A 14,616-nucleotide genomic window follows, 5' to 3' on the forward strand; every position below is an offset into this window, starting at 1 on the left:
TATTTAACGCAGCATAGATGAGGATCGATAATGCCTCAACTATCCACAGCATGATTCACAGAACTCTAGGATTAACTAATGCCCCCGTGGGGGGTATTAGTTAATAATGCAGATTGAAGTTGAGACAATATTTCTGAGATTCTTTGCAGCAGGAAAGCCGGTGAGCCACGCGGCTGTCACGTGTTGCTCTCACGTCTCGTACATGCACAGTGTGAACGTCTAACTGACATCCATTCTGAACCAAACATTTGCATGGTTGTTAGCTGTTATTCAATATTCTCAGTAAGAAGGTTAATGTTCAACTGCCAATCAGAAGATGAAACAACGCAGCGGCTTTAAAATTCTATGTGTTCATCACTTTTTGAGGAGATCCTGTAAATGTAAATACGTTTTTTCAACTAATGCAAAATAAGAATGTCGATGGGCCAATCAGCTACATGGACCAATTGAAATGAATGTGAATGTAAGTCAGTCCACTCCATTCGACTGTACTGGTTCTGTTCTGCACGCAGGTTCTCCCGTCCAGGCTGTAAACATCAAAGTTGTTCCTTACAGTTAAAGTTTGTTTCATTCCAGAATAACGGTTCCCTTTTGCCCACTTTGGATTCTGGTGTTTGAGAATGCTCTGTATTGTGCTGTTTTTGTACGACTGTTGTAAATATGTCAGATATTGTGTATTTTCTGTGATTTTGTGTACATACATGTGGCTTGTACAATCAGTCCTATTTGTCTCGGTGTTCTGGTGATGTCACACGTGTGATGTTTTATTTTTAAGTGTTTTGTAAAGTGAAATAAAAGCTTCAAGATGATGAAGAGATGGATTATCGTGGATGTTCAGCGAGACTGTTTAAAAGCAGAAGAAACCAGTTCTGTGTTCTTCTGGTTAAAATGATCCAGTTCAAATTCAGTGTTTGTCATAGGTTATAGGTAAATACAAAAAAAACATCTTCAATTGTGATATTAGACAACTAATACTCAACTGAATGAAAATGAATCTGCATATAAAGATGGCGATCAGAAGCACCAGTGAAGCTACCAAATGGGGAAAGAAGTTTTCATCTCAACTTCAATATTTTTATTTACATTTTATTTTTCATATACAATTAGAAACATCGGCAGACCAGAATGACAGAAAAGCAGGAGCTAATTCAGCTTGGATGAAAACATGTTCCGATAACCTCTGACAGACATTCTTCAATTTGTTTTGTTGAAAAATAATAATCATGAAAAAAAAAAATATGGCTGCAGGTGTTATATAATGTAATTAAATAATGAAAAATAATCAGAATGACTATAACAGCATAAAGCATAAAGAAACGAAAGTAAATGTACATACAGCTTTTTACAGTTAAAAAATTCAAGTATTCTTCCAAGTTATATTCTGAGTTGTTTGTGAAATTGTAAAAAACAAAAAAAACAAAAATAATTAAACAAACAAAAAACAAAAATGCAGCAGCTGAAAGTTATTCTCCTTTTTCCTTATTTTGCTGTTGATGTTTAGAAACTGTTCAGTTAACAGAGATTTTTTTTTTGGTCCCTTTAAAGTCAAAATTGATCAATCAATATTTATATATATCTATAAAGAAACTTGAGATTTGAGCTTTCCCCAGTTTCCCACTTTTTACAAGCCAGTCTCTGAATTTCGTCACCATCCCTGCACCGACGGCTTCATTAACCTTTAATGGCTAAACGCCGTCGGAAACCACACCCAACAGTGATGTCACAGTGTACCTACGGTACGCACCTTGAAGTGCACGCCCACATGGAGGTCGAGAGCCTTCAGAAAGACGCTGACCTTCCGTTGTTATGATCAACTGCTGCAGGATCGAAGAGTTACCTTTCCAACTTGGACTTCTGCAAACAACGAATTCACTGCCTGATTTCAAACCCTGGGTGACTCACGTGGAACCAATAGCCAATAATCAATACTGCTGATGTGGTAAGGCACTTCAGCCGCCCAAAGTTCTTTGGCACACGAAACACACGAGACTTTAGATGAAGACGAGGAGGAGACGGGCGGTTTTGGAGTCTGGGTGCGGCGAGGCCGAATAAATATTGTTTCTGTCATTTCAAAAAAAAAGAAAATGTTTGCAGGACTGAGATGGAGTGAACGCCCCGAGCGACACCTGGTGAAGCTGGGCTTATGCTATAGGTTGTCCGTCGCCCTCTGGGCCGCCTCCTCTGGGTGTGTGGGCGATGTTTGGGCCTGGCTCCCGCTCAAGCGTCTCTTGGCCTGGGAGGTGAACATACTTCTGAGGCAGATCAGTCGCACCAGGCCTGCCTGGCCTCCAGACGCCACCCAGGTGTGGCTGCACAGGTTGGGGCTGAAACGCACCTGAGGAGAGGAGCAACAGAAAAAGGTTGCCGTCTGTGTTCTGCGTGAGATGCAGCAAACGCTGTAAGGCTCGTTGACATGATCGCATGTCCGCTGAACGCAAAGACAACGGTGAGTCGGTCGGCACACGGTCGGATCGGGCAGTGAAAGAACCGTCCGCCGAGACCAGGCAGGACCGTGGTGATCTGGATCAGCACCAAAAGGCTCTGGGTGGTTCCTGGTGTCAGTGTCTCACGCCGGTGCAGACTCTGGTTTGACGGCTACATTAACATTAACTTGAGTTTTTGCTGCTACAGATGAGCTACTTCTTGACCTTTGTGACCTCCCTCTGTGAATGACTCAGCAGCAGCTCCTCTTCAATCAATGCCGCTGCCCCCCCCCTTCCTTCCTCCCCGTTACCGATGCTCAATCATCCCTCTCTCCATCACTATAAATCCTCCTCCTGTGCTTCCTCTTTTATTCCATTCCTCCTCTTGAGTCACTCTCTTGCTCTTTCAAACTCATTGATCCCCTTCAGACATAAAGCCGGTCAAACAACGCAGTGGCGTTTTATTTCGGGGACGTGACCGTCCATCACCACAACACTGTCCGCTCGTCCTCTGAGAATTAAATACACCAAGAGCTCAAAAGACTGCTGTCCATGCCCCCCTCCCTCATTCCACTGAGGGGGACATTGGACATAGAACCCTCAGAGAAAGAGAATACACTTGCTGTGGTTTTCTCTTCTTTGCATCTGTCTCTGTGTGTGTGTGTGTGTGTGTGTGTGTGTGCACGCGCACCTTGTGAAGTGCAGCCAGTGGCATTTCATCCACGCTGATCTTTGCTATCGACTCGGTGTTTTTCATGCGTTTCCACGCGGCTCGCTTGTCAGTCTCTCTAAACGTCTCCTGGAATGAAAGGGTTAAATTATTTTCCCGTTATTGTCAGCAGGATTGCACAAATATATTTCACCAAACAACGCGTGTGCATCCGAGGGGCGTCGCACAACGGTCGAAGCAACGCCTCTCCGGCAACGGAGGGCAAAGTCTGATTTCATTTCCGTTAACGTTTCCTTTCAGATTAAACTCATGGGATTATGACCCAGGTCGGATGCTTTGTTCTCCACACACCCAGCCAGGTCGGATGCTTTGTTCTCCAGTCACCCAGCCAGGTCGGATGCTTTGTTCTCCACACACCCAGCCAGGTCGGATGCTTTGTTCTCCAGTCACCCAGCCAGGTCGGATGCTTTGTTCTTCAGTCACCCAGCCAGGTCGGATGCTTTGCTCTCCAGTCACCCAGCCAGGTCGGATGCTTTGTTCTCCACACACCCAGCCAGGTCGGATGCTTTGCTCTCCAGTCACCCAGCCAGGTCGGATGCTTTGTTCTCCAGGGACCCAGCCAGGTCGGATGCATTGTTCTTCAGTCACCCAGCCAGGTCGGATGCTTTGTTCTCCAGTCACCCAGCCAGGTCCTCCAGTCGTCAGTGCTTTTTGTTTACTTGTTGTTTGTGTTTTGGGTTCTAATGAACCTGGTTTCCATGGCTACCCACCATGTTGTTGTCTGTGAGGTGGATGTAGAACTTCTTCGCAGCTTCTCTGTATGTCTGTAACCGCGGAGGGAGATTCTCGTCGGTTCCACCTTCTCCATTTTCATTACTGCTCTTATTCCTGGCTCCTGACCCTTCTGCCTTTCCTCCTTCCTCTTCTTCAGCGCCCTCCTCCTCCTCATTTTCACCATAAGGCACCAGAGAAGTTAGGTAGATGGGCTTGACATGCAGGGAGAGGGAACACATTAATGTCACAAGCACATTTATTTCAGCTAAAGGAAACTATTGGAATGGCGAACTTACAAAGCGGCGCTCCAATGCTCGCTTGACATACAGAGAACACAAAGAGATCTGTGGTAAGATGGCGAGGATCAACTCGCCGAGGACATCCGAGGTCGCCAGGCTGTTCAGCCAGTCACTGTAAGATATAGACTGCAAGGGGACAGGAAATATGGACGTATATAAAGGACATGACCTGCAGTTTCCTGCATGTCTGTGTACGGCTACATATGGATCAGGATCAGCACTGGACAGCTCCATAGGTAGCCGGCTACATATGGATCAGGATCAGCACTGGACAGCTCCATAGGTAGCCGGCTACATATGGATCAGGATCAGCACTGGACAGCTCCATAGGTAGCCGGCTACATATGGATCAGGATCAGAACTGGACAGCTCCATAGGTAGCCGGCTACATATGGATCAGGATCAGCACTGGACAGCTCCATATGTAGCCGGCTACATATGGAGCTGTCCAGTGCTGATCCTGAAAGTGACGTCTTTTCCGCGGCGTTGACTCTGGGAATGTTCTTTATCTTTCCCACTTCGGTTGTTTTTTTGGTTTCTGCATGTCCATGACAAGACGAGGTGGTGGCTTTTTGGTTTTGCTTTGATTTTGTATTGATTATCTTTGTTCCTGCGTGACGATTGCATTTGAATGGAACTTTTACACATTATTAGATGTGTTCATTTATTCCCATCACAAACTTTGGTTCATACTTATGATTTTTCTCCTTTACAGTATGGCTTTATCTCTAACAATGTTTAAGCTACAACCTTTTAAAAGAGTGATATCAAAACTGAATATTTTATTGCAATTACTGTGACGGCTAAAGAGTTAAATTAAATAGTCATCTAACAGCATGTTAAGGAGTAGTTACATTTATTCTACATTAAATTACATTACATTTAGTTACATTTTTTACTGTGTTACGGTTTACATTTGGCCTTTAGAGGGCAAACATAATGCTAATGTGGCCCTTTGAGAAAATGAGTTTAACACCCCTGTTCTAGAACAAGCAAGTCCCCAAACAGAGAAAGGCTAACGCTAAGACAGGTTCCCTCCCTCGGGTGTCTCTTCATCATCATCGTCATCACAGTGGAAGGACTACAGAGTAAATCTATGGTGCGACGCAGGGGACATCAGTGACTGATGGACAGACAGCAGCACAATCACACTCACCCACAGAGTGTGCGCCCTCGGCACGGCAAAAAAGGAGCGCTGGTTTAGGTCGATGTAGTGGACTCCTTGTGACCCATTCCTGCGTTAAAGGAAAGAGAACCGGCACATCATCGGTACGAGGAAGGGGGAGGAGCACAGCGTTGTACATGCAGAAACGTCCACATTTTCTTTGTATGTCAATGTGGATTTAGCAGCCAACACAAAGCAGGTTAATGTCCTCCGTGTCTCTGGGCGAGATCTATCGAGAGGGACTGAATACAGGAGAAATGTCTCCGTAGGTTTAATGAAGGACAAATTGTTTTCATAGTTTTCTTTTGTCAAGTAAATATGTGTGCAGAATCTTTGCACATTGCCCAGCGTTAGAGGTTAGCTTAGCATGCCTTTTATTGGACTCGAAACATCAGAACGGGATCCTTACGCTACGTATGCGTTCTCCTGAGCGAGCATGACGCCGGACGCGCTCAACGGCCAATAGACTTCGTTGGTCAGGAAGCGTTTCAGAACCGAAATGGGATCGCTGAGTCTCCTCAGGTCCCACGTCTTTACGTAGCGGTCGTCTCCCGCCGTCACCAGCAGGTATCTGAGGAGACAGGACAAAGAGATCTTCAGTTCAAGACACGCCCACAACAGGAACCAATCCTTGGTTTTCCAGCAGGTGAAAATATCCTGAAATAAACCGGCCTGTAATCTCCAAACACATCTGTGATTTCATGCCTACAGTTTATTCACCACAGCCGTGATCAGCTGCTACTACGGCGCAAACTACGACCACCTGTAGCATTTGTGCCACAGTGCTGGTCAAATAAAGAAGTGAGAGAGTGAAATCCAGAGTCTCGTCTCATACAGTGCCAGGCAAATAATGGCAAGCAGCCAAAGAGCAAGGCCGATATTAATTTCCTGCTCACCAACAAATCAGTGGCGAGACAGGCCAAGATAAGATTCAGTGCAACCAACTTCTGGCATCGCAGTTTGGCCGTCTGCTCATCGCTCCGGCTGGGATTGTGATTTTATGGCCTAAGAGTACAGGAAACGTCGACTAGCTCCGGGGCTAATACGGGAAAAATGACAAAAGCTCATGCTATGGTTAAAACTGTTCGGGTCAAATGGGCACGTGGCATCATCTCATGTTGAGAATGTGACATGAGAGTGGCCGGTGCTGGCGAGGACGATGAGAAGGACAGGGTGAAGTGGACGGGCAAGAAAAAGACGAAAAAAGAAGTGGTTGTTCAGGGATGGATTAAAGCTAGTTGGGGTTCATACAAAATCTGAACGAATGATTAAAAGGTGAAGATTTTTTCCCTTGATCCCTCATTCTCATGCGACGAAGGAAGCTCTATAAGTCGCTTCGGGCTACAGGCGATCCCAGAGTCAGAGCGCTCACCTGGAGGCAGGACAGAAGGCCAGAGCTCGGACGGCGTGGTCGTGAGCCAGGAAGCACCGGTAGGGCATCAGGGTGGGAGACTTGTCTGGTTCTCGCACTCGCAACAGAGCAGACGTCGTGGACAGATCCCACAGACCGACCACACCTGGAGGGCAGGTAAGTGGCGCCAAAACAGCACAAAAAGAAAGAATATATCAGCTCATTGTGAGACGAGAAGAAAAGTTCATGATTGTTTTTTCCTCTTAAAAGAATCAATTCACACCGTCATAGAACCCAACGGCCATTATGTTGTGCGGTTCTCCAGGCAGCCAATCCAACGTCAGGACTTGTCCGCTCTTTTCATGGTGAGGGGCTTTGAAGGAGCCCAGCTTCAGGGTCAACACTTCCTCTGCCTGTAGGAGTGCAGGAAGAGACAAGAGTCATCGTCACGTCGACGCCCACCTTCAGATGAATAGAGAAGTCTTCATCACCAGGAGATTAGAGGAGGAGGAGACAAACCTGGTATACCGGCAACGGCTGGCTGGCTGCGAACAGAAACACATCATGAGATCCCAGCACCGAAACGATACCAGGGAGAAAAAGATCAAACTGTGACCTTTAAAGAGAAACATAGTTTTGGTAAACTTTGAATGGCAATCATCTATTTTACACGAGAAGGCTACACATGCTAATGTTGACATGTTAGGATGCCTATGTTTGATCGGATGCCACACTAACCGAGCGATTCCGTTGTACGATTGTGTAACGACAAATAAAGTCAAAAGAAAAGAAAATGGAAATAATGGAGATTCAATTCAGCGCAGTGAAGACCCTCCATGCCGTCACCGGTCCTGATCGCAATGCGGAACAGAAATCACCAGAACAACCATCGTCCATCGTAAACGGTACCCAGGTGATGATACCCTCATCATCATCAGGCCGGTGGAGTAACGCCGGATCAACGGAGCGGCTGAAAGTGACCGGCTGTTAAGGCCCGCTTCAGAAGAGGTTCTGCAGCCTCGGAGGCGCCGTTGGGCTTACCAGATGGAAAGTCCAATAACAAAAGAAGGTGTCCGACTGTTCCCAGTCATTAGTCTCCTTTCCTCCTCCATGATAGATTACCGAGACTTGAGATCAATACTCTATCCTCCTCCACTCCCATCAACTCACCTCGACCGCAGAGAAACACACCCATGCTTTAATTCAGTCCGTTCAGAACCTGCTGAACCTTAATAACCCCGAGTAGAGCAAACCGTCTGGATCGGGCATAAGTCAGCGCCGACCCCCCCCCCCCCCCACACCCCCAAAACATAACAATCAGCAATCAATCACATGTAAACTCTGCGAGACCAGAGATTCATATCTCCCAACCCTAACGAGCAACTTGGCGATGCATCTTCTTTGTCATTTCAATTATCGGTCCTCCTCCGACGGGGAACATCAGCGGTTAATTATCTGCGCCCGCTATCCTCCATTTTGTCCGCCTCAGCGCTCCAGTTCTGCACCTTTAACAGACTCCTCCTCTCATTCATTCTGGACAGACAAAAACCCATTAATAGTTATCTGTCTCCCACAGCACTGGGCTGGCACACACACACACACACACACACACACACACACACACACCTCTAACCCTTTCAGCTACAGAACCTCTCAGAGATCATCTCCACCCGTCTCATGTAAGATTCTGTTCCGACATTTAATTACTCTCCATCATTTCAGGCTACGAATGAATTCCCTGCTCGTTTCCACATGGTTAAATATACCTCTACCGCCTCCATTCATCCTCCCTTCCTCATGACAGTTCAAACGCATTGCCTCTTACAACAGTCCAGATGATGAAAGGCTATTTTCTCCGGCTCAAGTGACTACAAATCACACATGAAAGCAGCATTTGTTAGCAAGTCGTTTGTTCCCAATGCACAGAAAGAAACGCTCACATCCCACCTGAAGGTGAACGGTATCGTCTGTGTGAGCGAAGAGAACGTTAGAGGACAGTTAAAGTCGGGGCTGAGCGGCGGAGACAATGAGGGACGCCCTGCAGACGCTCACTGACAGCCTGACACGGACTATCAGACAAGCCGGAGAAGAAGTTATTTTTATTATATCGCTTTTGCCTTTGATAGAAAATAGCTTTAAATAAGGGAAGATCTGAAACATTAGCATCGTTGCAAGCTGTTAGCCTCCAGTTTAGCGCTTAGCGCGATAATATCACAGCTGTCATTTTGTTCAGCGTCCTAGAATAAATCTTCTATACGTCAAATGTGTGTGTTTAGGAAACGGTATTGCAAGTACTCTGCATTCTGCAACCTCCCACCCAGTGACCCGTAGTTCTAAAATAAAATGGGAACCAGGAGCCATGAAGCAAAAGAGAAAATATTTATTCTTCATTGTAAAACCAAGCCAAGTGTACTACATGATTCAGCTGTCAGCCGATACCCTGGTTCATTTCAATATTAGGTTCAATATTAGGTTCATACACACAGAGTTGTGTGTATGATGGATGTGGCCGATAAGCTCGTCTCTCAGCAGAGGCCCAGAGGCAGCTCGACACGCCGATCGGAGACTCCAGCGTAAACTCAGAATCCTGCTGAGCCGTCGGAGCGTTTCAGTGATCTGCTACTGTTGTTAGCGCTGCAGCTAACGCACACCTCTGCTATAGGCGAGCGATCTACGAGATCGTCAGGCTGCGTATAAACTGAACTGAGATCCGTTGTGAAGGAGCACAGAAAGGACTTTGTGAGATGCGCCGCAGCAAAACTCATTGAGAACGAGTGTCTGTGTTGTGTTCAGTGGAATATGAACATCTGATCTGCTGCGTTGCTGCAGACCTGTGTCCTCCAGGGCCGTCCTCAGAGTTCATGCAGAGAACACTGCCCTCTGCTGGACACATCGCACCGTGCATTCTGCGGGTGTCTGATTCTGGGCCAGCCAGGCATATGCGTTTGATGACACTGAAGCAGGACGCATGTAATAATCGTAGCCTTACCAGAGTTCTCTCGTCTGCTGATTGAAAGCAGAGAATCGGGGTGTGGCAGGCTGTAAACTGTGACCATACCAGCGGAGGTGGAAACCGCCAGGAGCCCCAGTCTGGGCATGAAGGGAGCCTTCGGGTGGAGGGGATTTGCATTAAACAAAAAGATATCGTCAGAAATGATTAGCTATAGAAAACTCCAGACCAAATATCTCTAAAAGCGTACCTTTCTGTCAGAGCTGGGCGGCTCCCAGCCTCCTGCAGGACACCACTTCAGGTGCCAGATGAAGCCTTTGTCCTGGGCCAGGCCATAGGCCAAGGATGGAGGGGAGTCCGGCCTGCAGGGACAGGGAGGGACAAGCTGGGGTGAGTCGCTCAGCATGTAGCGATCTGCAGAGAACTACCCTCCTGCTGCACCTGCTGTCCGACTCCAGCTGGCCCATGTCCCACAGCTGAAGCAGGCCGGGCCCCGTGTAGAGCTTGTTGACATAGTGGTGATCATCCATCCCTCGATGGCAGGCCAGAGCAACATACTGGGACGCCACGACGGCGTCGGGCGTCGGGCACCACTCCACGGCCCAGACGGGCCCGCCTGCGAACAGCGACATGTCCCAGCGATCCGGGTGAGGCGGCACCGCAGCAAACCTGCTCAGACACGCGAGACAGCATGAGGAGGGGTGGGGGGGGGTCATTCCGTCTGTACCGCCAGCAGCTCAAACACAGACCTCTGATTGGACAGGACAGCTCAGTGTCTGAAAGGTTTGTGTCCCGTAAAGGGAGAAAACCTCCATGTCCTTGTTTAACGTGAATAAATCTCATTTATAGTCCGACCTGCGGAGCCTCTGCGGAGGCGTCGGCTCCGTCCTGAGGTCTGCTCGAGACACCTTGACAGCAGCTGACCGACGCTCCTGAGGCAGGTACTTCTCCAAATCACTAGATCAAGCACACACATCGGATAAACACGAAGAACGCGCGACTGATGCCAATCAATCAATGACAGAGAAAGCTTAATGGTGAAACCTCGGCTGAACTGGGTGCCAGTCGCTGGTGGAGGGGATCCAGGTGGGGAAGACCCAGCTGCTGTGGTGCTGCTCGCGGCTGCAAAACACACACACACACACACACACACACGCACACACGTCCATTAGTGTCGTTACACGCGGCACCACTTGGTGCTCTGTATGTGCACGGACTAACCAGCCGGTCTGGGCTTTCAGTCCTCTAACTCAGGGGTCCCCAACCACCGGGCCGCGGCCCGGTACCGGTCCGTGAGGCATTTGTGACCGGGCCGCACAGAAAGAATAACTAATGTATACAATTCCCGTTGTATCGATTATTAGGTATTTAGGTACTAAAAGGTATTTTATTTTGAAAAACCACCGTATTTTCTCCAACGTAACAATCGCCTCTTGATACGTTGCTAAAAAGCCGTGAACTAGCAAAAATTAATAAAAAAAAACAAACGTCTTTGGAGAGTTTCTTTGCTAAGGATAAGGGTCCAACTGAGGAGGAAGAAGAGGAGGAAGAAGAGGAGGCCACGTCCTCCAAGAAGAGAAACCAGGAGTCACACTTAAAACTCGGTTTATCTACAGCTGATTAGCTTCGTTCACGAGTCAATGAAAGGTTCAAACCTGCTTCGGCACGAAGAGACCAAGAACCTGGATTAAAAAACAAGAACGTGGAATTTATGAAAAAAAACATGAGCATGAAGGACAAGTAATTATTCGGACCACAATTTATGGTGAGTAGATATTGTGTAACTATTAAATATTTATTTAATAGTTATTGCCAGTGCATAATATAAAGTTTATTGGTAAGATTATATTCCTCTTTTTAAATTTAATTACCCCCCCGGTCCGTGGCAGGAAAACGGTTGGGGGCCGCTGCTATAGAACCTGCAGCCGAGTGCTCTGGGAGTTAAAACACGGCGTGCAGAAACCGGAGGGCCCACAAAGCAGCGGCGAAAGAAGCTGCTCACTATTTCCTGGTGGTCTCGGAGGTCTCCCAGACCGGTCTCATGATGTTGCTGCTGAGACCGTTGGACGTCTTGAAATTCGAGCCCGTCTGCAGGGAAGGAAAGAAGACGGGATGAGTTTGGTCGTCCCCACGAGGTGCAGTTTTTTTTTTCTTGAGTTCTAAAAGTAGTTTGCGGTCTGAGAAAACTATATTCGTGTTGTGACGAGTTGTTTTGTTTGATCGGTTATTGATTTATTCATCGATTTGTAATCGATAGAAGGTTCTCCTCAACCAATGAGCAAGCGTTTGAGTGTCAGGCCGCCATGACTCGGGCAGAAAGGACAGCGATCGGGAACTACTTACGTGGCTCCGGCTGGCGGGAGCCGACTTTCCGCCTGTCCTCAAGTCGGAGTCGGAGTCGGAGTCCTCTGCCTCGTCTTCATTCTCTCCCTCCTCAAAGTCCACTTCTTCAGTGTCTGGAACAAAATCCTCATCTTCTTCAGGGTCGCTCTCGTGGTTGACGCGCCTCCTCCTTCGGCCTTCAAAGACGGATTCATGTCAGTGCACATACGGATCTTCACCTCAAACATCTCATCCACGAAAGCACAGATGGAGCAGCTGCTATTGGCTAACCCAGTTAAATACAGGAAGTGGTCAGACCTCCGTTACCTTTGCTCCTCTTCACACTGCTGCCGTCGGCGACCACGCCGTCGGGCTCGGCCTGGGAGCCGGACTCATCGCTGGGAGGACTGAGCACTTCTTTTGCCAAACTTTGGAGGTACTTCAATGCCCTGGGCAAAAATAAAAGCACGTTTAGAGCATCTAAAAGCCTTCTTCTTCCTTCGGGCACGCAGAGCGGACGGCTGGTGGAGGTGAATAAACGCAAACCCACATTTTGGCGGCGCCCCTCCGGCGGCGGCCGCCTGGTGCGACGTCCTCCTCAGCTTTACGCGCCGTGTCCGTATCTGCCGTGGCTTCCAGTGCAGGACGCCTGCGCACATACTTTCTCTTTGGCCTCCCATTTTCCTGCTGTCCGGCATCCACAGCTCCCCCCTCCCCGGTCAGGAGGCCCTCGTCACCAGTGAAAGTTTGTTTTCGTTTGGCTGGAGTCTTCTTCTGGGGGGTCCTCTTGGCTCGGACTCGTTTTTTAGATGTCTTCTCTGAGACTTGTTTACTGGACTCTGGAGGATCCGGGTCGCTCGCTTCCCCTCCTGCTGCCTGTCGTGTGACGTTATTAACTTGCCCGCTCTTGGCAGGACTCCGGTCAGACGCTCCTCGTCGCCCTCCTGAGGTCTTTCTGGGTGTTTTTTGCGGAGGAGCATTATTTGCGTCGTCGGTTTCGTAATCGATATATTTTAGATTCCTCTTGCGCTGTCGGCCTTTTGAGCTGGGTGCTAAAAGGGAAGACTGCTCCGGTGGCTCAGCTTGCTCTGGAGAAGAGAGCAACAACGATTACTACAGCTCATAGTCACCTCAGACGGTCTCGCTGCAGGAGCTCGGCCTGTTTACAGTCATTCATTGAATATGTTCAGCTTGTCAGATGAAGCTGGATGTGAGAACCTGGTCCAGAGTCAATGGGATCCATCGTCCCGGGGTCGGGGTCGGGGTCGGGGTCTGCTGAGCCGGGGCTGTCCTGTCAGGAGTCTCCTCATGTGTGGAGCAGGTTTCCTCTCCCTTTGATCCTGACGCTGCTCGAACACATACATTAAAACGTTTGAAGACATGCAGCATGCCCGATAATGGAACCACACCACAACAGATGTAAGATATAACGTCTAAATATATGAACTGTATGTACACTTGATGTGTTTTTTAATAGCCGCTGTGTAGAAGTGGAGTCACATGTCTGACAACGACGAACCAAACGTCATTCAGAAAAGGGGCATCTGGACGACTTCCTGTCCGCTATGGAGTTTACATGAGCATTAAATCGGGGGGAGTTGATATTCCCCGTACTTTTCAGCAACGCATCAATTCGGCATATCTTTCAAATGTCACTGAGGCCATGTACCAAGTTACTCAGGCAACTGTAACTCTTTTGTTCCCCTTTGTGGCTCAATGCGGTCTCGCCTACCCAAGCTACCGAGTTAAAGCTAACGCTAACAGGCTAAAGTAGCTCACGCTTCTGAGTGGGAAGTGCGATCCTGAAATCGGCCGCGAACCGACGCGCGTCACCGGCAATGCTGCCATTACCTCTAAAAACTCACCCGGGCTCGCGCCGGGGATTTCTCCTCGGTGGCGACGGCTGAAATCCCTCGTCCCGAATCTGGTCAGCTAGAATCCAGCCAAACGGGTTCGAATCCCAAACTGTGCTACCAGGAAGGACGCGATAAAAGCATACCCGACCGTCCCGACGTGTAACGTTTGCCGTTTTCCTTTCCTGTGTGGTAAAATATCAACAACAGCAACAGTGTTTCTGCTTACTCAGGCTGCTGAAAGTCAAATTCCGCTTACATCAGACCGCCATTTTCCGGTGCAGGGCTGGAGACCACACTGCCCCCTATGAGCAGAACGTGGTATGACAAGAGTCTCCATTCAACAGCAGATCAGGCATTAAAAAAAGGAAATAAAAACATAATAAAATATCAAACCAGGTTTTTTTTATGTTCAAATATGGAAATAACTACAAGAGAACTGCAGTTCAGCCACAACACTTAAAGGCCAATAATCTTTCTGATGCTGATTAGTTAGAAAACATAAGAATAAACATTGCAGAAATGTAAAAGGCTTTTATTTATTTATTAACCTTATTTTCCATCTTAATATCTTTGAATTTTATGGAAAGTGCATTGAATTGTTTGTTAGAAATTTGCCATACAAACATATTTTGATTAGTGTGAACCAGTACACGCTACCACATACTGTACTGCATTGTCACCATTATCTTTATGCCACAGTAGTTGTGTTTTATTTTTATGCTCTGTTGTATGATTTGCTTGTACCTGACAAGTTTCCACATAAATGCAATGTAAATACTACTACTGTTAATGCTTTCACTCACATC

The 14,616-nt window shown here is 47.7% G+C and overlaps 1 protein-coding gene across 1 annotated transcript; it reads right to left on the bottom strand.

Annotated features, from left to right (window-relative positions):
* Positions 1–1,065: 1,065 nt before the first annotated feature.
* On the bottom strand, positions 1,066–13,920 carry gtf3c2 (general transcription factor IIIC, polypeptide 2, beta). Its single transcript, XM_068753665.1, has 20 exons — positions 13,820–13,920; positions 13,173–13,300; positions 12,505–13,042; positions 12,273–12,403; positions 11,976–12,151; positions 11,635–11,720; positions 10,677–10,754; positions 10,488–10,589; positions 10,074–10,301; positions 9,883–9,994; positions 9,672–9,789; positions 7,202–7,227; positions 6,966–7,095; positions 6,704–6,848; positions 5,741–5,902; positions 5,323–5,401; positions 4,164–4,292; positions 3,864–4,079; positions 3,115–3,222; positions 1,066–2,335 (listed from the first exon to the last, which is right to left on the bottom strand). The coding sequence occupies exons 2-20, from the start codon at positions 13,195–13,197 to the stop codon at positions 2,147–2,149; spliced, it is 2,778 nt and encodes a 925-aa protein (XP_068609766.1). The 5' UTR covers positions 13,198–13,300; positions 13,820–13,920; the 3' UTR covers positions 1,066–2,146.
* Between the last annotated feature and the right edge of the window lie 696 nt (positions 13,921–14,616).

This window comes from Brachionichthys hirsutus, chromosome 20, assembly GCF_040956055.1.
Source record: "Brachionichthys hirsutus isolate HB-005 chromosome 20, CSIRO-AGI_Bhir_v1, whole genome shotgun sequence".
Classification (NCBI taxonomy): domain Eukaryota; kingdom Metazoa; phylum Chordata; class Actinopteri; order Lophiiformes; family Brachionichthyidae; genus Brachionichthys; species Brachionichthys hirsutus.